Here is a 17,170-nt window from a genome sequence, read left to right as displayed (position 1 = left end):
CTCTTTCATGGCCTCCGTAAGATCTCAGTTAATGGAAAAGTGGATGATGTCCTACATGTTTTGAAGAATTCTCACTCGCAGTGGACAGTTGGAGTAGGGGTATTCCAGTTGCTCAGCAGCAAGGATCTGCATGTACTAAAGAGAAATTACAGTATGTAACAAAAGTTGGAACCAATTATAATGGAAATGAAAAGTGCTGGCCCTTTCAGGGAGGAGTGACGGCTTTGAGCGGTCCCTGCAGGAGGCAGATTCAGTGTTTGAAGAGTCACTGCATCTGGAACAAAAGGGAGACTGTGCCGCAGCTTTGGCTCTCTGTAACGAAGCTATCTGTAAGTAACTCTAACTGCTATGGCTATGGCAATTTTGACTAACTTCACAATAGATTTTATTTGTGTTGTCACTCATATGAGGTAAAAGCGGTTTTTATGTCTCCTCACTCGTGCTCCCACGCTGAGGCCCGTTAGCTGTCTTTGCTCTGCAAGGTCACCATGGCCTATGGGTATTTGCTGGAGTAACCTCACAGGAATCCACAAAAGAATCCTCCAGCTCTGCCCACCTTCCTACTCCAAGATTATCAGACCTCAGACATGAGGTTAGTCTGCTCTTTCTCTAGTCACTGACTATTGAGTTGGAGCTTATGGTAGGAAAACTGAATGAATTGGCTACGATTTCCTAGCACTGTGACTTTCCCCTGTAATATTTGATTGATTCCTTTTGTTTCTCCCTTCCCTCCCTGGTATGCAACACAATAAAGTTGTATCAAGGGACTGAGGCTTAGCATCTGATTCCTAAATGTGACCCTTAAGAAGTTGTGCTCTATAAATACAGATGCAGGTTTGGATCTTATATCTGCTGTTGGCCATCTGGAAGGGGGAGTTGAGAGTAGAGTATGGAGACTGGAGTTGGACAGGTCAGTTGAAAAGAGTAAAGAGTGGCAACTTCTAAGATGTAAGCAATAGTTTATCTTCCTGATTCATTTTAGTTTAGCTTTTGTTTTGTTTTGTTTTCATTTGAATTAACCTGTTTGGCCTCCCTGGCTTCCGTGAATGTTCCTTACAGCCAGAGCCAGCTATGTGCCTTGGACAGCACATGCATGGTCCATGCATTGCATTCCTGCTGCATATTTTGAGTTTTACTGCATATATTTGCTCATTTTTAGTTCAGTTTTATTCTTTTTATTTTTGTTCGTATTTTGTGTTCTGTTTCTGCTATATTTTCTTTTGCATTTTAGCTAAACTAAGACTTGCCCTGCATGGTGCCAGCTCTAGCACGCACAGCAGAGCCCTAGTCGATAAGAAGTTGCAAATCAGTATTCGAAAAGCACGGAGCCTGCAGGATCGCATGCATCAGCAGCAATCATCGCAGCAGCCGTCGCAGCCCTCAGCCTGCCTCCCCTCGCAGGGAGGGGCCTTCCCTCAGCTGACAAGGTAGTGCTTGGGAGCCACGTTAGTATATGGATGGCAGGGGAGGAAGTAACCGTGGGTGCTCTGTACAAGAGCTCTCATTGTCTTGGTGACTATAGGGGGAGAGAGAAGAGCCCTCTGAAAAGATTTTCTTCTCTCAGGTGAGACATACAGTGAAAAACTCATTGCACTGCTGATCCTTTCCTTAATAGTTTCTAGAAAGATGCAAAAAGTACAGCAGCATAAGTAGACCACTTGTCCAAATTTCCTGCAGGTGAGTTTGTCCCTGGACTTGTATAGTAACACAATGATTGTGTTTGTACATATTCTGTTCTTACATGTATCAATCTAGGCTACATTTAATGTTGCAATAGCAGCCATGTCATTTATTTTGGAATTCCAGTGCTTCTTGTCCCTTACACAATCAGACAAAGTAGTCTTGCTCTGCTTAAACCACAGAGAAAATACATGAAATTCCTTTTGCCTTGCTTCTTGATGATCAAGGCTAGGAAAAATCTCAGAAGCCACTGGTGTAGTTCCTACATTGTAGCCTTGGAATTTGGCTTTTATTTGGAATACATGAATCTAAGTAAAAATTATTTTTGGCTGTTAATGGGTTTGAGTAGTTCTCAAATATAAGAATAATTGAAAAAAATAAGAATAATAAAAGTTGCTAACAGTTTTTGAGCATTTGTCAAGTCCAACCACTTAGCTAAGTAAGCACTCTGGATGTTTTACTTCATTCTCATAATGCTAAACTTAAGAGATAGAGGCTATTATCTAGCATGTTTCACCTTAAGGAAAGTGAGGTTCAGAGAGGACAAGTAAAATATCCAAGTGGTAGAAGTGTGGAATTCATATCCAGGTCTGTTTGATATAAAATGCATTTCCTTACTCCTTATGTAATATTGCCTTTTGTAATTATCATATTCTTCATGTTATAAGGGTGGCTGGGTGACTGTACCCACAAAAGTTTACAGTATATAGATTGAATGTCTCTTACTCTAAATGTTTGGGACTAGAAGTATTTCAGAGTTTGGCATTTTTCAAATTTGGGAATATTTGCATAGGCTTTACTGGTTGAACATCCCTAATCTGAAAATCTAAAACTTGAGATGCTTCAAAATCTGAAACCTTTTCAATATTGACATGACACTCAAGCAATTTTAGATTTGGCAGCATTTCAGATTTTGGATTTTCAGGTTAGGAACGCTCAACCTGTGCTTTCATTCAAATGTAATTTACATATATATATTTTTTTTTTTGAAAATTTAATTTATTTAAGATAGAGGCAGGTAGACAGAGATCTTCCATTTCACTTCTCAAATGCCCACAAGCTAAGAACCAGAAACTCAGTCTGGGTCTCCCATGTGAGTGGCAGGGATCCCACAACTTGAGCCAACATCTGCTTTCCTTCAGGGTGCACATTAGCAGGAAGCTAGAATTCGAAGGAGAGCCAGAATTTTAACCCAAGCACTCTAATACGGTGGATGTGGGTTCCAAGTGGTACTTACCCACTGCACCTAACACCTTCCCCTTGTTCAAATTTAGAAACTTGTTTTGTATACCAGCAATTTAGGCAGCTAAACTCTTTACAGAAAAGTTATACCACTTGATATATGTGGATGATTGAAGTTTTATTTACATGCTTGTAACACTGAGTTTTTTTATGTCAGAAATACAAAACAGTAAGAAACCAACAAAATACAGTTATTTTCTGTTTTGTTTGTTTGTTTGTTTGTTTTGACAGGTAGAGTTAGACAGTGAGAGAGAGACAGACAGACAAAGGTCTTCTTTTTCTGTTGGTTCACCCCCCAAAATGGCCACTGCAGCTGGTGTGCTGCGCTGATCCGAAGCCAGGAGCCAGATGCTTCCTCCTGGTCTCCCATGCGGGTGCAGGGCCCAAGCACTTGGGCCATCTTCTGCTGCCCTCTCGGGCCACAGCAGAGAGCTGGACTCAAAGAGGAGCAACCGGGACAGAATCTGGCGCCCCAACCGGGACTAGAACCCGGGGTGCCGGCACCGCAGGTGGATGATTAGCCTAGTGAGCTGCGGTGCCGGCCATATACAGTTAATTTCTATTTCTGCTCCTAAATCTTAAGATAATTGTAGTATATTATTTTGAGGAAACATCTCAGGGAATAATACAGTCACGTCCAAATTAATGAAAACACATTAGAAATGGTTGATTTCTATGTAATTTCCTGAGCCCACATCACCCTGTATTCTCTAAATGTGGCCTTTTGGTGTCTTTAGCTGGGCCACCTCTCAGGATCCTTCAGGTAGGAGGACTTCCCTGCCTGTAAAGCATCCTGGAGGTTTTTTTTTTTTTTTTTTTTTTGGACAGGTAGAGTGGACAGTGAGAGAGAGACAGAGAGAAAGGTCTTCCTTTTGCCGTTGGTTCACCCTCCAATGGCCGCTGCGGTAGCGCGCTGCAGCCGGCGCACCGCGCCAATCCGATGGCAGGAGCCAGGTGCTTCTCCTGGTCTCCCATGGGGTGCAGGGCCCAAGGACTTGGGCCATCCTCCACTGCACTCCCTGGCCACAGCAGAGAGCTGGCCTGGAAGAGGGGCAACCGGGACAGGATCGGTGCCCTGACCGGGACTAGAACCCGGTGTGCCGGCGCCGCAAGGTGGAGGATTAGCCTAGTGAGCCACGGCGCCGGCCCATCCTGGAGTTTTGTTGGTATGTGTGTTTTCATGCTTTGCTTACTATGTCATCTGCTTGTGGGTTTAGCAATTTATATATTTTTTAAAAAAATTTGCAGGTAGAATGTGATTAGACTGCACAGAGAGTACTGTGCAACTTTGTTGATAGCATTTGATAAAAAAGGATTAATATTACCTCTTCACCTGGGTGGGGCTGACCATGTGTCTTTTGTGAACCTCTGAATGGTTGACACTTGTCTTTCTATTTATTTTTAACCATTCTCTCTGAGGATAGCTAGAAAAGGAGATGGAATGAACAGTTCCTTTTGAAAGTGTTCTTGTCAATCAAGGCAGCTTCTGACTGGATCTCTCAATTTGTTTCAGTGAACAGCCTATCCCGCTCCAAGTATTGTTAAGCCCAGAGGCCCACTTGGAATCCCGCACGGATACAGAGTTTGGGGCCAGTTCTTTCTTCCACTCATCTGCTTCCTGCCATGAGCCACACTCATCACTATTCCCAGAATCACTTGCGCCATCTTCCCCACAGCACAATTCTCCCAGTAGATCTGCCTCAAAGATTCTGACTTCAGTTGAGGTGGACAGTATTGACCACTCTGCATTCCATAGGCAGGGTTTACCCAAACCAGCAGAGAGGACAGAGAAGAATTCTCATGGTTGGGTGCCGTTGGATGCCTCAGAGGGTAAGCCACAAGGCCACAGGGATGATGGCAACTGCAGCAAGTTCCCTCCACCAGAAGGAAGAGGCATTGCTCAAGAACAGTTGCTCCAAGAAAAGAGAGATCCTGCTGACCCATCCCTGGTGATGCCAGGGTCATACCCAACTGGAATAGCCACCTCTGAGAGAGATGTACATGCTCCAAGCTGTAGCTCTTCAAGTTCATCAGCTCAGCCCAGCCTTCCCCCATATAGGGCCTGCCATCCCATAATGCCTGCTTCGTCTTCATCTGTGCTTCATTCTCCTGATACTGTGCAGAAAACTAACCAATACCTCCAAGCCCAAAGCCCCCAAACGTCACTGACTTCAAAAGTGGACAGAGGCAGCGAGGAGCCCTATAGGCCAGACTTTCCCAGCAAAAAGGGACTTGTCCGTTCTCTGGCGGAGCAGTTCCAGCGGATGCAAGGTACCTCTACGAGGGACAGTCCAGGTTCCCAGGGTAGACATTTGCCAAACAGTCTAAGGAAGAACTCTTCTCCCTCTAACTTTAAGCCTCCTGTCCTACAGGATCAAGGGAAAGGTCATTGTCTTTGGGCAAAACAGCAGCCCTCTGTGGACGGAAGAGACAGGCTGCCCTCCTGGGAAGACCCTACTGACCATCCTCTTCTTGCCATGAACTCTGGACTGTCTAATGGTGAAACTTCTGGGGGAGGACAGCCCAGGTTGGTAGAGCCAGGTGTATACCAAGGAAAGCTGTCCCAAGTAAGAGATGGTAGGCCTAAGGAGGTGGGCAGCAGTATCGACTTGGGGACTACCTTGCCTCTGGATTCCTGGGTGAACGTCACTAGACTCTGTGATTCTCAGCTTGAACATGGGGTTCCTGGGCCAGGAATTAGGTCCTCCCCCCACAATTCCCATACCTGTGTAACCTATTCAGAGAGAAATCATATCCTTTTGCATCCACATTGGAACCAAGACACAGAGCAGGAGACCTCAGAATTGGAGTCTCTGTACCAGGCCAGTCTGCGGGCTTCTCAAGCTGGATGTTCTGGATGGGGGCAGGAGGATGTGCTCTGGCACCCCCTTAGCCCAATAGGTAAGATTTTGGCCATTGTTGGGGAGGAGTGGACGCCAACATGCAAGCTCAAAGTAGGATGACAAAATCAGAAGAGGAGTAGTATTCTATATATTTCTAGTTAAGAAAGAAGTAGTAGAACTTCTGACTACTCAGAGAGTCTTCAGGACAAGAACTAGATGTTTTTCTAACCAGAGTGTGGGAATAGGGGACCAATTCCTTCCTTCTAAAAAAAAACATGGAGCACTAAATATTTGCTATTGGCTTCTCCAGTATTCAGTTATAGGTTTTTAGGTCTTTGAGAGTGACTAGCAAGAGATGGGGGATAGAGGAGAGCCTGAGAGGAAAAAAGTAATCCTTCTGTGGCTTAGGAACTGAACTAATCCCAAGATCACCCTTCAAGTTCACCTTGCAACAAGGGTGTCCACACTGAACCAAGTCTTCAGTGGGGTATTTCCAGACTACACTGAGTTAAGCCACCCCTGCAATGCTGGCATCCCATCTGAGTGTGGTTTTAAGTTCCAGTTGCTCTAATTCTGATCTAGCTCCCTAATGTACCTGCAAAAGCAGCAGAATATGACCCATGAGCTTGGTCCTTCAGCTACCCATGTAGAAGACCTGGATAGAGTTCTGGGCTCTTGGCATTGGCTTAGTCCAGTCCTGGCCATTGTGTTCATTTTGGGAGTAAACCAGTAGGTGGAAAACTTCTCTCTGTCTCTTGTCTTCCCCTTTCTCTCTCTGTAACTCTGCCTTTCAAATTAATAAATCTTTTTTAAAAATAGTAATGAATATACAAAATAATACTTTGCAATATTGAATTAGTTGAATGTTAAATATTGAATATTGTGTGTATATATATTTTTTTCTTCTTCTTCTATTTTTTTTTTTAAGTTGGAGACATCATACTTAGTTCATTTGATGCCTGTGTTATAAGCAGCACCGTAACCCCCTGCTAGCTCTTTCAATTCTTTTTTGTTCTTTAATTTTTATTTATTTTCACTTTACTTGAAATGCAGAGAGAAACAGAGAGACACAGAGAATCTTCCATCCACTGGTTCATTTTCAGTTGCCTATAGCAGCCAGAACTGGGCCAGGAGCATGGAACTCGTTCTGAATCTTATTCTTGGATGGCAGAGACCCAGATACTTGAGCCACTGTCCACTACCTCCGAGGGTATACACTAGTAGGAAACTGGATTAGAAGCAGAGAAGCCTGAACTCAAACCACACACTCCAATATGAGATGTAGGCATCACTTGGGAAATCTTAACTGCTGTGCCAAACAACTGACCCAAATATATTTTCAATTCTTTTTTAAAAAATGATTTATTGAAAAGCAGAGTTACAGAGAGGCAGAGAGAGAGATAGAGATAGAGAGAGAGAGATGTCTTCCATCTGATTGATTACCCAAATGGCAATGACAGCCGTAGTTGCATCGATCCAAAGCCAGGAACCAGGAGTGTCTTCCAAATCTCCTACACGGATGCAGGAGCCCAAGGACTTGGGCCATCTTCTACTGCTTTCCCAGGCCATAGCAGAGAGCTTGATCGGAAGATGAGCAGCCAGGACTCGGTACCCATATGGAATACCAGCGCTTCAGGCCAGGGCGTTAACCCACTGTGCCACAGTGCTGGCCCCAGCCACTCTATTTTCAATTCTAATGGAGATTCCTAGTTTGCTTTTTAGGAAGTGTATAACACACACAAATGTCCCAGGGTATTTTCTCAAACTTTTTTAGGAGACTTATAAAAAATTAAGATTCCCAATCTGATAAAGCTTCGATTCAGGTCTGTGGTGAAATCCAGAAAGCTTTATGTTTTAAGTTTTGTTTTATTTATTAATCAGAAAGCAGAGAGAGAGCAATCTTCCATCTGCTAGTTCACTCCCCAAATGGCCACAACAGGCAGGGCTGGTGCAGGCCAAATCCAGGAGCCAGGAACTCCTTTTGGGCCTCCTATATAGGTGGCAGGAACCCATCTTCTGCTGTATTCCCAGGCACTTTAGAGGGAGCTGCATCAGAAACAACAGTGAGGACTCAAACCAGCACTCTGATATGGGGTGCTGGTGTCACAGGTGGCAGCTTAATCTGCTGTGCCACAACATTGACCTCAGAAACTGTAATTTTTAAAATTTACAGATGAATCTGAGTTGGTATTGTAACCACCACCTTTGAGTACTAGAAGGCTGCTGAAAATAGCTGATCTTTCATACTTATATCAGAAATATTATGCTTTAGCCAGATATGTATGAGGGAACTTTAAAACATTCATGGGAAATGCACATTATCTTTAATTACATTTTCTACAAACTTTTTGAAGTACCATCATATATTACAATCTAAGTATCAGATCAAGACATGAATTGGAGGGGCTGGCATTGTGGCATAACATGTTAACTTGCTGCTCATGATCCCAGCTCCCAGCATTCCAGAGTGCTGGTTTAAGACCTGGCTGTTCTGCTTCCGATCCAACTTCTTGACAATGTGCCTGGGAAGGCAACGGAGGATGGCTCAAGTGCTTGAATCCCTGGCATGATGGCTCCTGGCTTTGACCTGGTCCAAACTCGCTGTTACAGACATTTTGGGAGTGAACCAGTAGATGAAAGATCTCTCTATTTTCTTTCTTTCTTTCTTTTTTTTTTTTTTTAAGATTTACTATTTATTTTGTAAGAGTTACAGAGAGAAAGGGAGAGACAAAGGGATCGTCCTTCCACGGTTCACTCCCCAAATGGCTGCAACAGCCAATGCTGGTCCAGGTGAAAGCCAGGAGCTTCTTTCGGATCTCTCACTTGGGTGTCAGGGGCCCAAACACCTGGGCTATCTTCCACTGCTTTTCCCAGGATATTACCAGGGAGCTGAATCAGAAGTGGAATAGCTGGGACACAAACTGGTGCCCATATAGTTGCTGGCACCATAGGTGGTGGCTTTACCCACTATGCTACTACACTAGCTTCTAATCTCTGTCTTTTTCTCACTCTCTGCCTGACTCTCTGATGCTCTGTCTTTCAAACAAAGAAATAAATCTTAGAGATCTCTGAGAGAGAGAAAGAGAAGGAGAGGGAGAGAGATGTATTGGCTATGGACGTACACTCAATATGTTGAATAAAGGTCAAGGACATGTACAGTTTCAGAATGGGAGACTTCAATAGTTGGACTGGGGATAGCCTTTTGGGGGTCAATATCCAGTTTAGAGCAGCTCTTTGAACAATCTAGAAATATTTCCAGGAAGACATAGCATTTAGTGGTTGTTTGGAATTTAAGTGATTGAGGGAAACAGGGGAAATAAGAGTATTACACATGCAAAATATTCCTGAAGAAGTCTTGTGTATAAAAGGAGGTTATCAGGTGAGATGATGAAGAGTACTGTGCTATAAGTTGAGTTGGATTTTAATTCTGGTTAAGCTCCTAGCTACCTGTCAGGCCCTAGAACTCATTTTCCTGGTTTATAAGATGAGGAGGGTTGGTTCATAATTACTGTGTTCATTTTGATTCTGAGCTAGACTGGATGTAATTGTTTCCTTTATCACTACAGATACTCTAGAAAATCACCATGTCAGGGAGTTCCCTCTGTATGTATTATAGGTCTTAGGCCCAAGTCTGGCAGGAGTTGATTATGCTTAGAAAAATAAAATGAGGTGAGATGGGGACATTGAACCATCTGTCCAAAGAGCCTCTTATCTACAGAGTTCTTCAAAGGCTGTAAATAATCCCATATTCTGAAAATCTTGTTTCTAAGTTCTGAAGTGTGTCCTCTATTGGGTTCAGGAATGCATATTTGCTATTTAATGAAACAGGAACTTCTGAGTCTGTGCTGCTATGCTCAGAGTTAATACCCCAGCATAGAAGTGGTTTTAATTTGTGTTTGTTTTCCTCCTCAGGCTCTGCAGATGGCATGGGAAGGAGGTTGCACTCAGCCCCTGGTCCTGGTCTCTCAAAGACCCCAACAGCAGAAATGGAGCACAGTCTCCATGAAGCCAATATAGTGCCTGCATCTCAGGTAGCAGCCTCGGGTACTACAATGCTAGACCTGGGATTTGTGTTGGGGAAGGAATTATGGAGAGAAGTGAATGGTAGCGTTGGTGATAAGGCAGAGACTTGGTAATGTGGAGAAGTGAACAAGGTCTAAGTTTGGATTTCTTTTAAGTGAGAGGGGATTGCTACATGGTCATTACTTTTCAAATATGTCTATTTCAAGTATTTACTATTAAGTATTTACTAGTAAGTCTTGCCTATTTGCTCCCATATCCCTGAGGACAGAGTCTGTGGGAAAATGACAGGTCTGGTGTTATGTGTCTGTTTGTATGTGTCTGTGTGTTTGAAGGCTGCAGCTTGCCGAGGCCACAGCAGGGAGTGTGGGGAGGATGAACAGTACAGTGCGGAGAACTTTCGCCGCATCTCACACAGTCTCAGTGGCACCATTGTCTCAGAGAGGGAGGAGGCTCCAGTCTCTAACCGCAGTGTTGTAAGTAGAATCAGGGTCCATCCATTCAGATCACCCTCTTCCTTGCCAGTTCAATTTACAGAGCAGGTACAGAGAGAGGGAGAAATTGAAGGTTGTTGCCTTTTGTACTCAGCAAAATGAGGACATTGTTATTATTTTATTTACATGCACTTAATTGGATCCCAGAGAATATTCCCTTTCCTATGACAGTTCTGAATGGGTTTAAAGTAGCCTTAAGAGGAATCTGGGCCGGCGCCGCAGCTTACTTGGCTAATCCTCCGCCTGCGGTGCCGGTACCCAGGTTCTAGTCCTGGTCGGGGTGCTGGATTCTGTCCCGGTTGCTCCTCTTCCAGTCCAGCTCTCTGCTGTGGCTCAGGAAGTGCAGTGGAGGATGGCCCAGGTCCTTGGGCCCTACACCCATATTGGAGACCAGGAGGAAGCACCTGGCTCCTGGCTTCGGATCAGCGCAGCACGCTGGCCGCGATGCACCGGCTATAGCGGCCACTTGGGGGTGAACCAACGGAAAAAGGAAGCCCTTTCTCTCTCTCTCTCTCTCTCTCTCTCTCTCTCACTCACTGTCTAACTCTGCTTGTCAAAAAAAAATTTTTTTTTAATTAAAAAAAAAGAGGAATCCGAGGAGCAAAACTGCTGACTGGGTCAGCACTTTATTGTACTCACAAAACTCACTGATCAAAGGAAGAAGGAAAGAAATAGGATGGCATGCTTTTTTGCCTTTTCTTTCCCAGTATGTGATTGAGTGGGATCCAGTGTGTGTAGAGCTTGTGCATTAACAAGATAAAGAAAATGTTTTAAAATCTTCCTGGGAATGGTTCTTTGGCTTAGAGGTGAAGTCACCATTCGGAATGTCTGTGTTCCACATGGGAGTGGCTTTGATTCCTATCTCTAATTCCTGACTCCGGCTTCCTGCTCGTGCAGGCTCCAGTATTTAGGTTCCTGCCACTCACATGGGAGGCCTGGGACCATGGGATTTCCCATCTCCCAGCTTTAGCCCCCTGCCTCCTGGTTGTTGTTGGCATTTGAGAGGTGTGCTGGTGGATGGAGACACTCTCTCCCTATTGTCTTTCTGCCTCTCAAATAAATACATAAGTCTGTAGAAAAATGAAAATAAAATTTATAAAAAATGAAATCTTCCTCATCATAACTTTTTATATGGTACTAATTCATAATCTGTAGATTGGAAGGCCAGCTGTTGTGGCCATTTGGGAGAGAACTAACGGATGAAAGATCTCTCTCTCTCTCTCTTTCTGGAACTCTGCCTTTCAAATAAATAAAATAAATCTTAAGAAAAAAAATAAATGGGGCTCATACAGTATATGTTATTTGAAAAAATACATAATTCAAAAACTTTGAGGGACTGTCATTGCGGTGTAATGGGTTAAGCTACCACCTACAACGTCTGCATCCCATATGAGCACCAGTTAGAATCCCACGTACTACTCTTCTTCTTTTTTTAAAATATTTATTCATTTCATTTCTTTCTTTTTTTAAGATTTATTTACTTGAAAGTCAGAGTTACACAGAGAGAGAAGGAAAGGCAGAGAGAGAGAGAGAGGTCTTCATCCGCTGGTTCACTCCCCAATTGGTCAGAACAGCCGGAACTGCGCCAATCTGAAGCCAGGAGCCAAGATTTTCCTCCAGGTCTCCCACGAGAGTGCAGGGCCCAAGGACTTGGGCCATCTTCTACTGCATTCCCAGGCCATAGGGGAGAGCTGGCTCAGAAATGGAGCAGCCAGGACTTGAATCGGCACCCATATGGGATGCTGGCACTGCAGGTGGAGGCCTCACCTGCTAGGCCACAGCGCTGGCCCCTATTCATTTATTTTCAAGGTCAGAGCTACAGAGAGAGGGGAAGAGAGAGAGAGAGAGAGAGGTCTTCCGAGAGAGAGAGAGAGAGAGAGAGAGAGAGAGAGATCTTCCACCCACAGTTTCACTCCCAGATGGAAGTGGAGTAGCTGGGACACTGATCAATGCCCAGATGGGATGCCAGCGTCTGAGGTGGTAGCTTTACTTGGTATGCCACGACGCCTAGCCATAGCTTCCAATCCAGTTCCCTGCTAATGGCCTGGGAAAGCAGCAGAGGATGGCCCAAGTGCTTGGGCCCCTGTCATCCATGTGGGAGACCCGGATAAAGCCACTGGCTCCTGGCTTCAGCCTGGCTTTGCCCAGGCCATTGTGGCCATTTGAGGAGTGAACCAGAGGATGTCCCCCCCCCCCCCCCCCCAGTAACTCTGCCTTTCAAACACGATAAATAAATGTAGCAGGTAAAGAGACCTGAAGCAAATATTAACTAAATTAGAAGCTCATTGGTTATGGTAAATCTGGTGAGGCGAGATGACCAAGAGTGCTGACCAGTGAACCTGGAAAGAATGCAAACAAGGAGTTAGGTCATGGACTAGAGAGAGCACCCTGTATGTATAATAAGGAGTTTAGAAGGCTACAGAGATGTAGACATATTGGAGAGCCAACTAGGGAATCAATATCAATAGGACATGGCACCTTCCTTGCTCAGTTTGAACAGAGGAGAATCAAGGTTGACACTCAAGCTTTTGGGGTTAATTATATATTTGAGGTAATACATACATTAAGTTTTGGATATATTTAACTGTAGTGTAGATATCTGGTAGGCTTTTGAGTATGAGACTTGTGAGCTGGAAATTAAAATTTGAGAATCTGGGCTGGCACTGTGACACAGCTTGTTTAGCTGCTGCCTGCCAGTTTAAGTCCCAGATGTTCCATTTCCAATCCAGCTCATTGCTAATGTGCCTGGGAAAGCAGTGGAAGATGGTCTTGAGCCCCTGACACTCATGTGGGAGACCCAGATGGAATTCTAGGCTCTTGGCTTTGGCCTGGCCAGCCCTGGCCATTGTGGTCATTTTGGGGGTCAACTAGTAGATGGACACCTTTTCTCTCTGTCTCTTCCTCTCTCCCTGTATTTATTTCGAATAAATAAATCTCCTAAAAGAAAAAAAAAATTGGGAATCAAAGCCATTGAACAGAAGATAAGAATATTACAGAAAGAGAAGAGGAGCCAGGACATTTCCTTGAAGAACATCAGATTTAAGATTGTTCTTCTGAAGAACCCTGAAAAGGAATCTGAGGAAAAGAAAAAGACCAGAGAGATGAAAGGGAAAGCAGGAAGTAGGATATAATGGATGTTCAAGGGAAGAGTGTTTCACTAGCTGAGAGAACTGGTTCCTGGGTCCTTGGGAAATTATCCCTTTTATCTTGGAACACTTTTTTTTTTTAGATAAATCTTTTTTTAAGACTTATTTATTTATTTATCTATTTATTTGAAAGTCATAGTTACAGGGAGAGAGACAGAAATCTTCTATCTGCTGGTTCACTCCTGAAATGACTGCAACAGCCCGAATCTCCTACATGAGTAGGAGAGGACTTGGGCCATCCTCCGCTGGTGTCCCAGGAACATTAGCAGGGAGCCAGATAGGAAGTATAGCAGCTGGGTCTCCAGCCAGTGCCCATATAGGATGCTGTCATTGCAGGCAGCAGCCTTACCCACTAATGCCACAATGCCTGCCCCTTGAAACACTTTTACCTTGGTACCCATGATAGGTGCTGTGAGCATACACTGATGAAACAGTACATATTCTGCCCTTGAATACATTGAAATCTATTAAAGGAAATTAGATATAGTGGCATATAACTTATTGTATTTAATGTATTATTTACTGAGTGCCTGCATTGCTCCAGGTGCTATTCAAGATGCTGGAATCTTTTAAGATGAAAGGCAGAGTTACAGAGAGAGGGAGAGACACACAGAGAGAAATCTTTTATCTACTGGTTTACTCCCCAGGTGATGGCTGCAATGACTGTGGCTGGGCCAGACTGAAGCCAGGATCCTGGAACTGCACTGGGTCTCCCCTTTGGTGTGGCAGGGGTCCAAGCACTTAGACCACCTTCCCCTGACTTTCCAGCGGAGAGCTGGGTTAAAAGTGGAGCAGCCAGGACTCAAACCGGTGCTTACATGGGATGCTGGTGTCACAGGCTACAGCTTAACCTGCTGTCTACAATGCCAGCATAGGTGGCACTGGGGATACTGAAATGTATATTCAACTAGAGGAGAAAAATAATAAATAAACAAGTGAGGTACACAGGAGACAGCCCAAGATGGCAGATGAGATCGCCAAGGCTCAGGTTGCCCAGCCTGGTGGTGGCACGATCTTCGGGAAGATCATCCGCAAGGAAATCCCAGCCAGAATCATTTTTGAGGATGACCAGTGTCTTGCTTTCCTTAACGTTGCCCCTCATTCACCAACACATTTTCTGGTGATACCTAAGAAACGTATATCCCAGATTTCTGCCGCAGAGGACGATGATGAATGCCTTCTTGGATATTTACTGATTGTTGGCAAGAAATGTCCTGCTGACCTGGGCCTGAAGAAGGGTTCCTGAATGGTGGTGAATGAGGGTTCAGATGGTGGACAGTCGGGCCACCATGTTCATCTCCACGTTCTTGGGGGTCAGCAGATGAACTGGCCTCCTGGTTAAGCATGTGTTAGAGATATTTGTTCCTTTTCCAGACAGTGATAAAGTTTGCAGTTAGAATGTGACAAACAAGGGCCAGTGCTGTGGTGCAGCAGGTTAAAGCCCTGACCTGAAGCGCCAGTATCCCATATGGGTGCCAGTTCTAGTCCCAGCTGCTGCTTTTCCGATCCAGCTCTCTGCTATGGCCTGGGAAAGCAGTGGAAGATGGTTCAGGTCTTTGGGCCCCTGTACCCACGTGGGAGACCCAGAAGAAGCTCCTGGCTCCTGGCTTCGGATTGGCACAGCTTTGGCCATTGCGGCCATCTGGGGAGTGAACCATCGGATGGAAGACCTCTCTCTCTGTCTCTACCTCTCTCTGTAACTCTTTCAAATAAATAAAATAAATCTTTAAAAAAAAAAAAGAATTTGACAAACAGCATAATTTTGCCTTTGTATACAGAAATTAAAGAAATATTGGAAAAAACATACATAATAAAAGACATTATTGCATGGTTAAAAGTAAATAAATAAATAAACAAATGATAGAACCTCTGACGATGATAAGTGTGATAAAAAAATAAAATGAGGCAGGAAAATAAAGAATAGAGATGTTAATAGTGGCTTTTCTCAGACTAATTTTTGAAAATATTTATTTATTTATTTATTTATTTGCAAGAGTTACAGAGAAAGAAGGAAAGACAAAGAGAGAGCTCTTTCTTCCACCCACTGGAACATTCTCCAGATGGCTGCAGCAGCCAGGGCTGGGCTAGCCTGAAAACAGGAGCCAGGAGATTCTCCTGGGTCTTCCATTTGAATGGCTGCAGCTCAAGTACTTGGGATATCTTCTGATGCTTTTCCCAAGTCTTAGGGAGCTGGATCAGAAATGGAGCAGCCAGGACATGAACTGGCTCCCATATGGGATGCCAGCATTGCAGTTGACGGCTTTTCCTACTGCACCACAGTGCCAGCTCCAGGGCTAATTTTTAAAATATTTATTCATTTATTTGAAAGATACAGAGAGACAAATAGCACTCCCGTCTGCTGGTTCACTCCTTAAATGCCTGTAAGCACTCGTGGCTGGGTTAGAACTGCCAGATGCTGGGAACTGAGTCTAGTTCTCCACTGTGGGTGGCAGGAACAGCTATGTAAGCTATCCTTGCTGCCTTCCAGGGTCTGTATTAGTATGAAGCTGGAATCAGGTGCCAGATTGCAAATGGAACCCAGACACTCTCATGTAGGATGTGGCCATCTTAATTGCTAGGCCAAATGCCTGTTAATTTGTTAGGGTATTGGGGGACACTAGCTCTCTAGAAGTCACATTTGATCAAAGACCCTGGTGATAGGCCATGAGAAGAACATTCTTTTTAATAAAATACTAAATGTGAAGGTCCTGAGATAGAAATGAGCTTGGTGTGTTTGAGAAACATTAAGAAAGTTAAAATACAGGGGCCAGCACTGTGGTGCAGTGGGTTAACACCCTGGCCTGAAGCGCTGGCATCCCATGTGGGCACTGGTTTGAGACCTGGCTGCTGTACTTCCTATCCAGCTCTCTACTATGGCCTGGGAAAGCAATAAAAGATGGCTGAAGTGCTTGGGCCCATATACCCAAGTGGGAGACCCGGAAGAAGCTCCTGGCTCCTGGCTTTGGATTGGCACAACTCTGGCCATTGCAGCCAAATGGGGAGTGAACCATCGGATGGAAGACCTCTCTCTCTCTCTCTCTCTCTCTCTCTCTCTCTCTCTCTTTCTCTTGCCTCTCCTCTCTCTGTGTAACTCTGACTTTCAAATACATATATAAATCTTTTTTTTTTTTTTAAAAGAGGAAGTTAAAATATAAAATTGTCCAGGAGTGGAAGGAGATAAAGTGAGAAAGACTGTAAGTGCCCCATATCACATAGGATCTTGTAGTCCATTCTAAGGAGGTAGATAAAAGAAAGATCGGATTGAAGGCTGCTGCAATGCTGCAGGTGCATTTAAAATCCTGTGTAGAAATGACAGTACTCAGAAACTAAAAGAATTGTGTATGGGAAGTGGGAGATCAAGAGCAATGCCCATGTTTGAGTCTTGATGACTTAAAAGAATATGGTATCAGGAGGAAATCAGCTCAATTTTGGATATATTAGTTTTTCAGATGTTAAAGGCAATACCTGTGGGTTTTTAACCACAAAAGTGAGTAATGAGTACAGAAGAAGACATAGCATTAGTCAGTACAAACTTGATAGGCAACAGAGAACACTGTGGAATGTGGCAGTGGCAAGAAAAATAATGGTGTAGAGTTATCAGTTCTACATTTAAGCAGACATATTTTAGTTTCCAATACTTAGAGCAAGAATAGAATTGTTTCACAACTTCTAAGGCATTCTGTATCTCTCTCTCTCAATTTCTTCTTTATTTTTAATTTCTATCTCACTCTCTAATTCTATTATT

The 17,170-nt window shown here is 44.0% G+C and overlaps 1 protein-coding gene and 1 pseudogene across 16 annotated transcripts in view; both read left to right on the top strand.

Moving 5' to 3' along the window:
- Window positions 1–17,170, top strand: part of USP54 (ubiquitin specific peptidase 54) — a 131,128-nt gene that overhangs the window by 110,782 nt on the left and 3,176 nt on the right. For 10 of the 16 annotated variants that reach the window (XM_062214121.1, XM_062214126.1, XM_062214123.1 and 7 more), the window contains 5 exons: window positions 195–329; window positions 1,232–1,427; window positions 4,436–5,823; window positions 9,678–9,796; window positions 10,121–10,261. In XM_062214121.1, the coding sequence (XP_062070105.1) occupies window positions 195–329; window positions 1,232–1,427; window positions 4,436–5,823; window positions 9,678–9,796; window positions 10,121–10,261 (1,979 nt within the window). Of the gene's footprint in view, window positions 1–194; window positions 330–1,231; window positions 1,428–4,435; window positions 5,824–9,677; window positions 9,797–10,120; window positions 10,262–17,170 lie in introns of those variants that run through there. The other 6 variants (XM_062214127.1, XM_062214132.1, XM_062214130.1 and 3 more) reach the window with 4 other exon arrangements.
- LOC133776141 (adenosine 5'-monophosphoramidase HINT1-like) lies at window positions 13,725–14,874 on the top strand (annotated as a pseudogene).

This window comes from Lepus europaeus, chromosome 17 (genome assembly GCF_033115175.1).
Source record: "Lepus europaeus isolate LE1 chromosome 17, mLepTim1.pri, whole genome shotgun sequence".
Lineage (NCBI taxonomy): Eukaryota > Metazoa > Chordata > Mammalia > Lagomorpha > Leporidae > Lepus > Lepus europaeus.
The sequence above is the reverse complement of the archived record's forward strand: the minus strand, read 5'-3'. Positions and strand labels throughout refer to the sequence as shown.